Source organism: Neurospora tetraspora (genome assembly GCF_033439725.1).
Source record: "Neurospora tetraspora strain CBS 560.94 chromosome Unknown B0H65scaffold_4, whole genome shotgun sequence".
Classification (NCBI taxonomy): Eukaryota; Fungi; Ascomycota; class Sordariomycetes; order Sordariales; family Sordariaceae; genus Neurospora; species Neurospora tetraspora.
The window spans coordinates 4,431,944-4,445,172 of record NW_026944386.1 but is presented as its reverse complement, the minus strand read 5'-3'; the positions used below and the strand labels follow the sequence as shown (position 1 = coordinate 4,445,172).

At 51.8% G+C, this 13,229-nt stretch overlaps 5 protein-coding genes across 5 annotated transcripts; 2 read left to right on the top strand and 3 right to left on the bottom strand.

Annotated features, from left to right (window-relative positions):
* Window positions 1-438: 438 nt before the first annotated feature.
* On the bottom strand, window positions 439-834 carry B0H65DRAFT_549339 (uncharacterized protein; the record flags this gene model as incomplete). The annotated part of the gene is made up of 1 exon (XM_062829654.1): window positions 439-834. One exon carries the CDS (start codon window positions 832-834, stop codon window positions 439-441), a length of 396 nt encoding a protein of 131 aa, XP_062682273.1.
* Window positions 835-1,129: 295 nt separating this feature from the next.
* Window positions 1,130-1,822, top strand: B0H65DRAFT_574824 (uncharacterized protein; the record flags this gene model as incomplete). The annotated part of the gene is made up of 1 exon (XM_062830596.1): window positions 1,130-1,822. The coding sequence occupies exon 1, from the start codon at window positions 1,256-1,258 to the stop codon at window positions 1,820-1,822; it is 567 nt and encodes a 188-aa protein (XP_062682272.1). The 5' UTR covers window positions 1,130-1,255.
* Window positions 1,823-3,127: 1,305 nt separating this feature from the next.
* B0H65DRAFT_410493 (uncharacterized protein) lies at window positions 3,128-3,337 on the bottom strand (the record flags this gene model as incomplete). Its single annotated transcript, XM_062823831.1, has 1 exon — window positions 3,128-3,337. A coding segment is annotated over one exon (210 nt), but the record flags the coding sequence as incomplete, so codon positions are not given.
* Window positions 3,338-3,905: 568 nt separating this feature from the next.
* On the top strand, window positions 3,906-5,081 carry B0H65DRAFT_494831 (uncharacterized protein; the record flags this gene model as incomplete). The annotated part of the gene is made up of 2 exons (XM_062827781.1): window positions 3,906-4,077; window positions 4,143-5,081. A coding segment is annotated over exon 2 (834 nt), but the record flags the coding sequence as incomplete, so codon positions are not given.
* A 7,311-nt stretch (window positions 5,082-12,392) lies between these two features.
* Window positions 12,393-13,117, bottom strand: B0H65DRAFT_442987 (uncharacterized protein; the record flags this gene model as incomplete). The annotated part of the gene is made up of 3 exons (XM_062825606.1): window positions 12,393-12,855; window positions 12,922-13,007; window positions 13,061-13,117. 3 exons carry the CDS (start codon window positions 13,115-13,117, stop codon window positions 12,393-12,395), a joined length of 606 nt encoding a protein of 201 aa, XP_062682269.1.
* Between the last annotated feature and the right edge of the window lie 112 nt (window positions 13,118-13,229).

Here is a 13,229-nt window from a genome sequence, read left to right as displayed (position 1 = left end):
TTGTCACTGGCGTCCTTCCGGACTATCGTTTCTAGTGTAATAGCAACCAGTTAGGGTAAACAATTACACCAGACCAGACAAGGAGATGGTGACCGAAGGAGAGCCTCAAGGGAACGGGGATTTCCCAAAAAGACTCTTCTGGCGTCACGCCGGCCACATTCCGGAGTACTGGCCTATACCAAACAGCTCCGGTAACACATGTCCAGGGTCCCCATATTGTAGGTTGCCGTGCTATTCCCATGATGTGTGCTAAGTATCTTGGCGTAATAAAGGCTGACGGACTACTTTCTTCCCCTGCCTTCAACCCCCTGTCTTCCTATGAATATCCTCTTCCTTCTTCTTCTTCACTTTTCCTTCCTCTAACTTGCTCTTCCTTTCTCTATCTTCCCTCATCGACGACGACAAAGGGCGATGACGTGGATATTCTCCCCCTAGTTTTTAGACAGTCTTCTGGTTCTTGGACGACTTGTCACTGGGAATAGCCCAACTCCCACGGGCAATCACCACTTTAGACTTGGAGGACGTAGCAAACAAGCCGCTGCTCTTGTCCTTATTTCCAGTTGTTGTGGTATCGGCAGTGGTAGTAGGATAGCTTCCATTGGCAATGACCACGCCGCTTGTTGATTCCTTGTAACCCAAGACGTTTTTAGCTGCGAGGTTTTTCTTGAAGACGTCGGTTATAATTTTCCGTGGTTGTTGCTCTTGTCGCTGAGATTGCAGTGGGTGGGATCCATCCTGCTCCTCATCCTGTCCCTCATCCCCCTCCTCCTCGTCACGGTGGGCTTGGAATTTGCGACTTTTCATCTGGTGGAAGTCGGTACCCTGGGCGCCCATTCAACGTGCTTCCATTCAACGCGCTTCCTATTCACCGGCACTCCCTTCCTGGGTATTTCGCCTGCCCTGGTTTCAGTTTTTTCTCTTCCGTTATCACCACAGAATCACAGCCCTTTTGTTGGAGGTGTCCCGTGTCACGTGCGGCCAGCCATGGCTCCCTTCTCCCTTCACTGGCCATGGCCCCACCGCACAGGGACCTCCCTTCCCCTACTTTCAGACCTCCAGACTTCACACACAGTCTGACCTCTACTCACTCTACTCAAGACATCACCATCATCATTGATTAGTTCGTTGCCGTTCAGCCTGTTCACACCTTTTCTGTCGTCGCCTTTCCAGCCTCCAACAACATCACTAACAATCCGTGCGTTAAAGCTGTTAAACGATCCCTCTAGTCACACGGGTACAGACCCATCCATTCCCAATGGCAAAGCTCATTTGCAGGTTACCTTGGAGTAAGGGGGTTGGAGATTCTGAGCATTCCGACGTTGGAAAGGGGGAGGAGTTTACGACAGGCTCTGAGTATGGAAGGACGTTCAAAGTAGGAGCTGCGCTCTATGTGGTCGCTCCCTTTTCATGCCGACTCCTTCCTTCCAGCAGTATCGACAAGATCACGAGAAAATTCACTCGCTATGGTCTCGCTACGGTCTTTTCGGTTCCATCTTCTGGTAAAGATGCTCGCTCAACAGTAAGACTGAGCTGGATCCAGAAAGCTTTGAAGGATTACGAAATGGTTGATGATGTCTTCGACCAGGCCTTTCTAGCCACCGTTGTTTTTAATGGTGGGGGCAAGCGGAAGCCAAGAATCACTCCAAAGGCAAAGCAGTATCTCACCAAACTGGGGGCCCGCGGCATAGTGCTATGCTCGGGTGTTGCCGATCTCCCGCCAGGACCGTATTACATGACAGGGCATCAGATGCGAGATGTGTGGAAACTGGAAGACGACACATATGGTACGTGCATGGTGACGGTAGCACCCAAGTCTAAGTGAGTTCATTCCCAGAACCTGTGGGTGTGCAATGCTGCATAGATGAACTTGTTGCTGACAATCAGAAATACTCTAACCCATTCGAGCCCTTTCAGCCCCTCCGTTGGATCGATTCAAGCTATCAGTTCCCGAGCTTTGCTCTTCCATCCAGGATCAAGTCAGGAACCGGCCATGAGCCCCCGTCAGAATCTCTTGCTGGGTGAAGAATACTTGTCAAGGACAACATCAATTTACAAAGAACGAAGACTTCTCAAGGAAATAGGGCATATTATGACACCTATGACGCCTGCACCAAGAATGCAGCATGCATCCAAAAGTTAGTTGACAAGGGGGCGATAATAGCCGGCAAGACAAAGATGAACTCATTTGCCAACTGGGAGGAGCCAATCGAGTACGTTGACTATCAAGCCCCCTGGAACCCACGTGGCGATCAATATCAGTCTATGGGGGGAAGTAGTTCCGGCAGTGCGGTGGCTGTTGCGGCATATGACTGGCTTGATATTGCTATCGGGACAGACAGTAGGTGCTCCAAATCCCCTACGCATGGTAGAGTAGTCCAAGAACTGGACGAAAATGAACCTAATCCGTGAACGATAGCCTGGGGTAGCGTCACTAGACCGGCACTCTGGTACGGTTGCTTCGGCCTGCGTCCACTCTGGGCGCCGTCAGTGGAGAGGGAATCGAACCGTTCTGCAAGTCAGTTATCATGTACGACATCAGATGTTTGGAAGCGTAGGGCTGACTAGCAGGGATTCAGGGAATGGGACACGGCAGGTCTCGTGGGAAGGGATCTGCAGCGATGCATAGAATTCGCTACGCAATGGCTAGATGTGGGGAAAATGGAGACGGAGCCGAAGGTATAGCCCCGGGCCCTGTCAACGAGGCAGACAGGCTCGTATTCTGCCTTGCCTGACGAACTTGCACTAATTCTTTTTGGCAGCCATTCACCTCCATTATATGGGCCACTGACTTCTGGACTATCATTGACGCACGACAAGTCAACACCGCGCGGGAATTCGCCGATAAAATGGGATCCATCCTGGGTGTCGACTTTGTTGACATTTCCTTCGAGGCCACTTGGGCTGCGTCGCCCCCGCCAGAGGCCCGTGGTCTTTCACTTCCAGAGTTTATAAAGGTTGTGAGTGACAAGCAGTTTGTGCTGTGGTTCGTGGTGTCCTAATGCCGGCATCACCCATGTCATCTCGAGGATGGACTGGTACTGCAGCCTGACCGAACACATCCCGAGGCCGGACAACATCATAGTTGGGAAGGAGAGCTTCCAGTCTGTGCAAAACCTGCTGGAAAATAAGCCTCCTTGATCCGTCTGTCATCGAGATAAGCCTTAGCTAGCTCGTGCTTTGACGTCAGTCGAGAATGGTCGTCTTCCGCCAGCGTCCTCTTCCACACCGTCACCACGTGCTCAAGCATCTCGATGGCCTCCTTGATCCGTCTGTCAGAGAGATAGGCACTCGCGAGCGCATGCTTCGACGTCAGTCGAGAATCGTCCTCTTCCGCCAGCGGCCTGTAGTAATGCATGGTACGTACGAGAATACTAATGACTGTCGACTTTTGGTTCGGCCTAGTAAGCACTTCGCAATTGTTACTTGTCCCGTGTCAGCGCCAAGCCGTAAAGGTCTGTGCGCTGAGAATTGTGGGCGACCCGACAAAACTGGAAGCCGATTTCGAATGCGATTGTAGTGAGGAGGAAGCTCATGCACGATATGGACAAGTTGGGCAAGTTCGTTACAGCTAGGAGCGAAATTGGCGTCCGCTCTGCACTCTTTCAAAGTGTTTGGGCACGGACCAGCTATACTTGAGAAACATTAAAGGTACAGCACGACGCCAAAAACGGCCGACATTTGCCCACTTCTAACTTGCTGACGTCTTGTCGGCATGTACCCTGTAACTCTTCCAGGGCAGGCTTGGCATTTCTCCTTCCCAGCCCAATTCCCTTTCTTCGCCTATCCAGACAATAGCATCCATGTATTTCCCATGCGCTCGTCCTGAATTCCCACCTTACCTCTCTGGCAAGGCTGTGACTGAGTGTCGCGCGACTAACACCGCCAATGACGATGCTTCGAATTATGCGCGGTTGGCTCCTGTTCTCCAGGCGCTAACGCAGACAAAATGCGCAGCGTGCGGGGTTGGTGATCCAGGCAAAGGCAGCGCCTTGAAACAAAGACGACAACAGCAACTACCTTTAAGGCTCCCAAGCAAACCCACCGAGACATACGCTACGAATTTTGTCCGTTACTTATGGTAAGTAGTTCTCGTCTGTCGAGCAACTCCCCCAGTTTCAACTGCTGATTTACTATACCTACAGTCCCGCGAACATAAGCCGTCCGCTCGCGAAGCCTGCGAGCCTTTTCCCACCATCAAACATTTGTATGATTAGCTGCCGAGGGAGCTGAGCCTGGCGGACTCTGAAATGCGACTCCTGGAGCGTGACGATACCGGCGGGGTCCGTCTGACGGAGGACCTCCCCAACAACAAGATTCCACCGTATGCGATACTTTCACACACATGGGGTCCCGAAGAGGTCCTCTTCGGAGACATGAGGGACGGTACAGGCAAGAACAAAGCAAGCTACGCTAAGATTCGTTTTTGCGGAGACCAAGCCTGGCGCGATGGGTTGAAATTCTTCTGGGTCGACACATGCTGCATCGACAAGTCTGACAGCGCCGAGCTTCAGCACGCTCTCAACTCCATGTTCCATTGGTACCGCAGCGCGGTGAAATGTTACGTCTACCTAGCAGACGTCTCAACCCATCAGCACGGCGACGGCCCCGGTTGGCAACCGGCCTTTCGAGAGAGCAGATGGTTTTCCCGAGGATGGACCCTCCAAGAGCTCATTGCCCCAACGATCGTCGAATTCTTCTCTAAAGAGGGCGAGCGCCTGGGAGATAAGGAGTCTCTGGAACAAGAAATCCACGATATAACCGGAATTCCGCGAAAAGCCTTCCAAGGTGTCCCTCTATCTGATTTCAGCGTCGCCGAACGGATGCGATGGATCGAGAAGCGTGACACAACACGCGAGGAAGACAAGGTGTACTCTCTATTTGGCATCTTCGATGTGCACATGCCGGTTCTCTACGGCGAAGGAAGGCAGAAAGCATTGAAGCGGCTGCAGGACAAGGTTCACGAGGATTACCTCTGTCTGGCAAAATTATGGCCCACAGACCCGCGTGACCCGCACGTCGAAAAGGAGCGGATCGAGCTGGCGAAGGGTGGTCTGCTGGCTGATGCTTACCGCTGGGTCTTCGACAATCCCGACTTCAACCGATGGCGCCAGCTGCGGGAGAGTCGCCTGCTCTGGGTCAAGGGAGATCCAGGCAAGGGCAAGACCATGTTGCTATGCGGTATCATCGACGAGCTAGAGCGGCGTGTTATCGCTGACGGCGGCAACTTGGCGTATTTCTTCTGCCAAGCTACCGACTTACGCATTAATAACGCAATTGCCGTGCTACGAGGCTTAATCTACCTACTTGCCCACCAGCAACCACGCCTGCTTTCATATCTACCGGAGAACACATACCCCTCCGATGACGCAATGGCATGGATCGTCCTGTCTAAGGTTTTATGCGAGATGCTAGAAGACCCGAACTTGAAGGTCACCTATCTGGTGATTGATGCTCTGGACGAATGTGTGACAGACCAACCGCAGCTTCTCAAGTTGATCGTTCAGATATCATCTGTGTCTGCTCGTGTCAAGTGGCTTGTATCTAGTCGCAACGAAGTGCAGATCGAAGAACAGTTGGCGATCGTCGCGCAGCAGTCCAGACTCAGCCTCGAGCTAAACGCCGAATCTGTCAACACTGCCGTCAGTGCATATATCCGCCACAAAGTCCTTCACTTGTCGCAGCGGAAACAGTACGACAGCAAAATGCAGACGGAGGTACATGACTATCTCTCTTCTAACGCGAATGGGACTTTTCTCTGGGTGGCCTTGGTCTGCCAAGTACTTGCGGACCCGAGCGTTCGGAGGTGGGAGACACTAACAAAGTTACGGGCATTCCCCCCCGGGTTGGATTCTCTCTATGCGCGGATGATAGAGCAGATTATTCAGTCCGATTATGCAGATCTGTGCAGGCAAATTCTTGCCGTCTCCTCTATCGTTCGCCGACCCATCAGCCTTCAAGAACTGACCACTCTCGTCGAGATGTTAGACAATATCTTAGATGATCCACAGTCCCTGGAAGAGCTTATAGGGCTTTGCGGCTCGTTTTTGACTCTTCGAGACCAGACTGTTTATTTCGTCCACCAATCCGCCAAGGACTTTTTACTTGGCAATGCCTCTGATAAAGCTGGCAACCAAGTTTCTCAGGAGGCGTTCAAGTGGATTTTTCCTTCTGGGAAAGAAGATGTGAACTATACCATCTTCTTGAGGTCACTTAAAGCCATGTCTACAACACTGCAACGCGATATATACAACTTAAGGGCACCGGGATTTCCGAGCGACAAGATCCAAGTACCGGATCCGGACCCGCTAGCGACAGTGCGGTACTCGTGCATCTACTGGGTTGATCACTTGTGTGACTCGGTTTCTGGCACGAACACAAAACGGCTATTGACCCCGGCACCGGCAGGGAATCTAGACGGTACGGTGCCGGCACGAGCACGCCGAGTCTGGGGCAAGCTGTCCAGAGTGGGCAACTGGGTGAAGTCCAGGAAGCCGTCGGTGAGCGACTCCGGGATGTTCTCTCGAAGAGGGGTCGAGTTGCCGCTGGTCGGGGGACCACCCCATGGGTTTACCGGCAATCCCGAGATGCCTTCCTGGGCTTGGATCTCGCATGATCGTTTACAGGATAACGGGGTTGTTTATACATTCCTCAAGACGAAGTACCTTTACTGGCTGGAAGCTCTAAGTCTACTCCAAGCTATGCCTGTGGGCGTTGTTGCCATTAGAAAGCTCGAGGGCCTGCTAGTAAGTACAAGTCTAACTCCGCACTAGGAACTTGGTCTAACTAAAGATATAGGGAGGTAATAATCAATCGCAGTTATCAAAGCTTGTTTGGGATGCTTACCGGTTTGCTCTATCTTATAAGTCAATAATAGAGCAAGCTCCCCTTCAAACATACATATCACCGCTTGTATTTGCTCCAAGCGGTAGCTTGATAAGGAGGAATTTCAGGGCAGAAGAACCTAAATGGATTCGAACTAAGCCGGCTGTGGAATTGGATTGGAATGCATGCCTCCAGACCCTAGAAGGCCATAGCTACTCCGTTCGCTCAGTGGCATTCTCGCCTGATGGCCAGCGGCTTGCGTCCGGTTCGGAGGACAACACGATCAAGATCTGGGATCCGGCATCGGGGAGCTGCCTCCAGACCCTAAAAGGCCATAGCTACTCCGTTCTCTCAGTGGCATTCTCGCCTGATGGCCAGCGGCTTGCGTCCGGTTCGGGGGACAAGACGATCAAGATCTGGGATCCGGTGTCGGGGAGCTGCCTCCAGACCCTAGAAGGCCATCATAGCGGCCACGTTTGCTCAGTGGCCTTCTCGCCTGATGGCCAGCGGCTTGCGTCCGGTTCGTCGGATGACCGCACGATCAAGATCTGGGATCCGGCGTCGGGGAGCTGCCTCCAGACCCTAAAAGGCCATAGCTACTCCGTTCGCTCAGTGGCATTCTCGCCTGATGGCCAGCGGCTTGCGTCCGGTTCGGAGGACAAGACGATCAAGATCTGGGATCCGGCATCGGGGAGCTGCCTCCAGACCCTAAAAGGCCATAGCGACTCCGTTCGCTCAGTGGCATTCTCGCCTGATGGCCAGCGGCTTGCGTCCGGTTCGGGGGACAAAACGATCAAGATCTGGGATCCGGCATCGGGGAGCTGCCTCCAGACCCTAAAAGGCCATAGCGACTCCGTTCGCTCAGTGGCATTCTCGCCTGATGGCCAGCGGCTTGCGTCCGGTTCATGGGACAACACGATCAAGATCTGGGATCCGGTGTCGAGGAGCTGCCTCCAGACCCTAAAAGGCCATAGCGACTCCGTTCGCTCAGTGGCATTCTCGCCTGATGGCCAGCGGCTTGCGTCCGGTTCAGAGGACAACACGATCAAGATCTGGGATCCGGCATCGGGGAGCTGCCTCCAGACCCTAAAAGGCCATAGCGACTCCGTTCGCTCAGTGGCATTCTCGCCTGATGGCCAGCGGCTTGCGTCCGGTTCGGGGGACAAGACGATCAAGATCTGGGATCCGGCATCGGGGAGCTGCCTCCAGACCCTAAAAGGCCATAGCGACTCCGTTCTCTCAGTGGCATTCTCGCCTGATGGCCAGCGGCTTGCGTCCGGTTCGGAGGACAAAACGATCAAGATCTGGGATCCGGTGTCGAGGAGCTGCCTCCAGACCCTAAAAGGCCATATCTACTCCGTTCTCTCAGTGGCATTCTCGCCTGATGGCCAGCGGCTTGCGTCCGGTTCATGGGACGACACGATCAAGATCTGGGATCCAGTGTCGAGGAGCTGCCTCCAGACCCTACAAGGCCATAGCTACTCCGTTCGCTCAGTGGCATTCTCGCCTGATGGCCAGCGGCTTGCGTCCGGTTCGGGGGACAAGACGATCAAGATCTGGGATCCGGTGTCGGGGAGCTGCCTCCAGACCCTAAAAGGCCATAGCTACTCCGTTCTCTCAGTGGCATTCTCGCCTGATGGCCAGCGGCTTGCGTCCGGTTCGGAGGACAACACGATCAAGATCTGGGATCCGGCGTCGGGGAGCTGCCTCCAGACGATTCCTACTAGTACTATGATGACCGATATCTCGTTTGACCCTACTAATCGCTACCTACATACCAACGTTGGACGTATTAAAATAGATACAGAAACTACTGAAAGCCAAGTTGTACTTGATAATTCAGAGAGCTCTGGCTACGGCTTGGAACAGGATAGTTCTTGGATTACTTGCAACGGCCAGAACGTACTCTGGCTGCCACCGAATTACCGACCATCTAGTTGTGACCTCCAGGGACGGATGATATCCATCGGCAGCGTATCAAGACTGGTTTGGTTTATTGGTTTCTCGCAAGACATATAATGTGTTCCATGTCGTTCTCAATTCCTTTCTCTCTATTTCATTTTTCTAGCGTGCCACCAGAAGGGTCTGGGAGGATAGGCAAATTTATAGGAATTGTGTAAATTCTGGTACCCTCTACTGTTGTCAAGATGACGTATTCCATTACAAAGAAGCAAGACTATTCCATCCCTTGACTCTCCTTTTGCGGGTGCCTGTGCGGTCCAGATGCTACGGGATTAACCCGTGACTGCCCAGTCATGGCCAAAGTTGGTACAATGGTAGAAGCCTCGATTCTCCTCGATCGGATAAGTGGTCTCTTCCTTGGTGGTGTTTGGGAGAGCCAACACACTTGTAGTAGCGTCGCCACAGTTACATGGTCTTCCCTAGTCTAGATGCGGGGGATCGCGGTTTAATATGCGGCTTTGTACCACCGACTGGGTGCTGAAGGTACTCCAAGACTGACTTCACACTAGGTAGTAATTCGGCTCGTATGGGTGTCAAAATGCTATCCCTCTTTCTGGATTAACCATGCTGACTGATGGGAAGAAGCTCAGTCTTGTGAATGGTCGTTACTGCCACTCCGACATTTCCGGTTCAGAATTCCGCCTGCGGCTTTGAACTTGGTTGTGATAGCCCAGAACAGGACAGTGTTCTACAACTTTACGCCCCTGCCGCTGGAGGATAAAGTGAGGAACACTTGTGATCTATTGCGCGGTGGAGTGGGCTATAGGCCTAAATTCTTAGGTTCTAGTCGGACTCGCCTGCCCAAATATTTTGGGTTCTTACGCTTCGTAGTGTTGGCGGGGACGTTTTAATCGCGAGAAGGACGGCTCCCAATCCATCGTCCTGCGAGCGTAGCTGAGGGATGTTGCAGTAAGGGCAAAGGGAATAATGGTTGAGTATTTTTCATCGTCGGCCTGGATTTTGTATCGGCTGTCGATGCGCTGAGGTTGAAAGATGCAGCTTCACCCAAGTGTGCGACGGTGCTAGATGGGCACAACGGGTACAAACGTCCACTCCAACTTAGTCAAGTTACCTGGGAAGTTCGTAAAAACGGACACCTAGTCACTGTGTGCTCCTATAGAACCATGGTATTGAAGCCTAATTTAGAATTAACCTTCAATGTGCTAGCCCGCCTCATAGCCTTAGCCGCGCTTGGCGTGAGTAGGTGGAAAGGGTGTATTTGGTGAGCTTGGCGTGAGTGATGGGATGAAAACGCTTCTAGAAACGCCGGCGTATGAAAGGTTAATTTTTAACTTTGTCACAGCGTAGCACTTACAGAAAAGTGCCCAACCGCTAACCTCTGTTCCCCTACTTTCTGTAGGATCGACGTACTCGCCTTTAACATTCATATCCTGGCAGAGGTGTAGCTCAGTCATCCAAACCCCTGTCAAAACCTCCTCCCATAGACAAGCCTCCGATTGGAAGATTATCTATGGGAGAGCGGACGGGATCCCGAGTTTTCTACCATCTATGGTCGTATGTGCTTGATTAGCCAGGCGAACAGTCCTAAGAATGAACCGGACAGATCACGATGCAATACATCAACACCTTCGGTATACTCGTCGCCATTCGAAGCATCAATCCCTTTGCACACTTCTAGTACCGACGATTACCTTTCCATGAATCCTATGCGTCCCGTCTTTACTACACCTTTGGGCCGAATTTCAGACATCTCCCGGGTCAAGGAATCCCGGGCGAGTCTGACCGATCTGTTTCCAGCTTACCTCTATCACAAGGCATATAACAGTGGCAGTTCCGCAACGGTCTTTCCTACCCAAGCCCCAAAGCAAGCAGCAGAGGTACCGTACTGCGAGGGGGTGGGTGCAGGAAGCGGTCAATTGACCGTCCGGAATTTGAAAACGTTTATTTGACCGTTGAAATGAAAATAACGTTAAAAATTATAGACGTTGAAATATTAGGACGCCTATACGGCGCCAACAGTCAAATGACGGTTGTCTTTAGTAAACGTTTAGGAATTCTTGGACGTTTAGGATTAGATATCTACCTTCCGCCAAAGGTTAAAAGAGGGAACACTTTCCCATCTATAAGTTTTACCTTCGAATACCTTCTTCGATTAGATAGAAAAGGTCTTTTGGCCAAGTAGTCTCGCGCGCAGATAGAAATTAATCTTTTACCCAAGTCCTACATTCGAATCCTAACCGTGCAATGTTTTTCGTGATGTTCCAATTTGAAAGTTGAGTCCAAACACCAAGAAGATGCATTACCACCAAGAAGATGCATCACCACCAAGAAGATGCATCACCAAGAAGAAGAAGAAAAAGAAGCACCGCCAAGAAGAAGAAAAAGAAGCACCAAAAAGGTGCACCATCCTTTTGCACTATAGAATAAGGCCTTGGGGTACTGGGTTTTTGGCTCAGACGTTTGCATTTTTGGACGTTTGGCGGGGTTTTATCGTTTCCCTATATAAAAGTTTGTAAATTTCTGTACTGGACTTGGATGGTTTACCATTCGGTAAACGTCTGAAAATTTCAACGGTCAATTGACAGTCAACTGACCGATCCCTGCACCCACCCCCTCGCAGCACGGTATTGGAGAATTGACATTCTCCACTCCCGGTCTCCGTGTCCCAACCACTCCATCCAGCCCGAAACCCTTCCGGATCGTCGTCCGAGTTATCGCTTAAACTCCCGTGCCCCTGACTCCCGTCTTGCAATGCATGAGCTTCACATACAACACGTGGGATTCATCATGCTTGACCTAGCCTGACCTGCAACAATATTGATTCTCACGACAACCAAAACTACCGACACAGACACCATCTGCTATCTCTGAGCTTTCTCTCCCCTGAAAGGTACCTGACCGAGCTGACGTACTCTCCCTTTCATTTTGGACATATCAACCCTCCTGTGGTTCCTTGACAAGCTCTCATCTCTCCAAGTTGAGTTCGATCCCCATACGGCTTGCCGCTGGTGGACTGCTACAATCGCATACAGGTTGCTGATCCAGGCCAGGCCCTTTGTAACGTTCAAGATGCCCCAACAAACCTGCAACATGCTATGTTGACGATTTGCCAACCACGCATGAACAAGGTTGGATGGGATAACAAGCCCGATCAAACGGACTAGAGGCCATATAGAAAAGATGAAAATCTTTATTGAACCGACAGGATAGCATATCAACGATACTAGATGTGTAAAATATTACCTCCTAGCCAACATATCCCGATAGGCCGTCATGACCGGGCGCGCCAGGGAGAATTGTGGGCGCGATGGGCCAAGGCATTCAACAGCTCAAATGGGCTCATCGAATATTCCGCCACTCTCGGCTTCCACCCCCCTCTCAGCTTCTATACTCTCCTGCTGCTCCTGTTGGACTAAACCCAGCCCCACCTCTCTCCCAAAAGTCTTCGCAATCTCAAGGGGGCTCATCGTAACCTCCTTATCAAGCACCCACCAGCCCAACGCATCAAGACAAGGCACAGGAAGACAACAACATTGGTGACCATGGCCCCATTGTAACAGACGCGAGACCAGGTCTCCTCCGCCAACCACTAATGCTCAATCCTCTCCCCGCAATATGGGAGGATTTCATGTGACTGGATCGCGGACTCACAAGCAATAGCCGCCAGAATCGGGACCAGCAGCGAGACTCAGGGAAAGGACCGGATCTCCCTGGTGTTCCACGGTAGAGGTAGCTTCATGACTGGATGTAGTGGAAGAAGGGCCAGAAGTACTCCCTGGTAAGCATTGATCCAGAAGCGGACCACACTTCCGTCCCTGAACCCCATATCCGCCCCAAGCGCGCAGATCGTAGCGACCTGCAACACAATCGTCCGAGGGTCCAGCCAGGAACATGATGAAGCTGATGTACCCGGAGCGCTGGCAAGCCATGGCAGCCAAGAAAAGCGCGTGGAACAAGAAGCAGTACTGGGACCGTACGCTAAACAGCCCAGAAGAGCATCGTGAGCTACGGCTCAAGTACAGCCTAGCCGCAGAGACTGAAGAGCGCAAGGCCATTTGGATGTTGGTTGGTTGATGGCCTGATTCCGCACGATGTTGTTGGCCGTCATACCTAAAGCCAGAGACCAATTGTTAGATCAGGTACCAATGATTTCATGTGACTGGATTGCGGACTCACAAGCAACGATCGCCAGAAGCGGGAGTAACAACCAGGTCCAGGGAAAGGACCGGAACTCCCTGGTGTTGAAGGGCCTCTTGGCCGACCTTCACGACAACCCGGCGGTAAGTGACACCTTCACGTTATTTTCACTTTCTACCTTGTTGGGGACAATACCATCGAGTGCATTTTGGTGCTTCTGCGATGTGTGGTTCATGACGACGAAGAAAGAAAGAAGCAGAAAAAGGAAAAAAAGGAAATCGGGGGGAAAGACAAGCAAAAAGGAACCAAACGAAAGCGGCCGTGGAAAACCGTTATGACACGAAGGA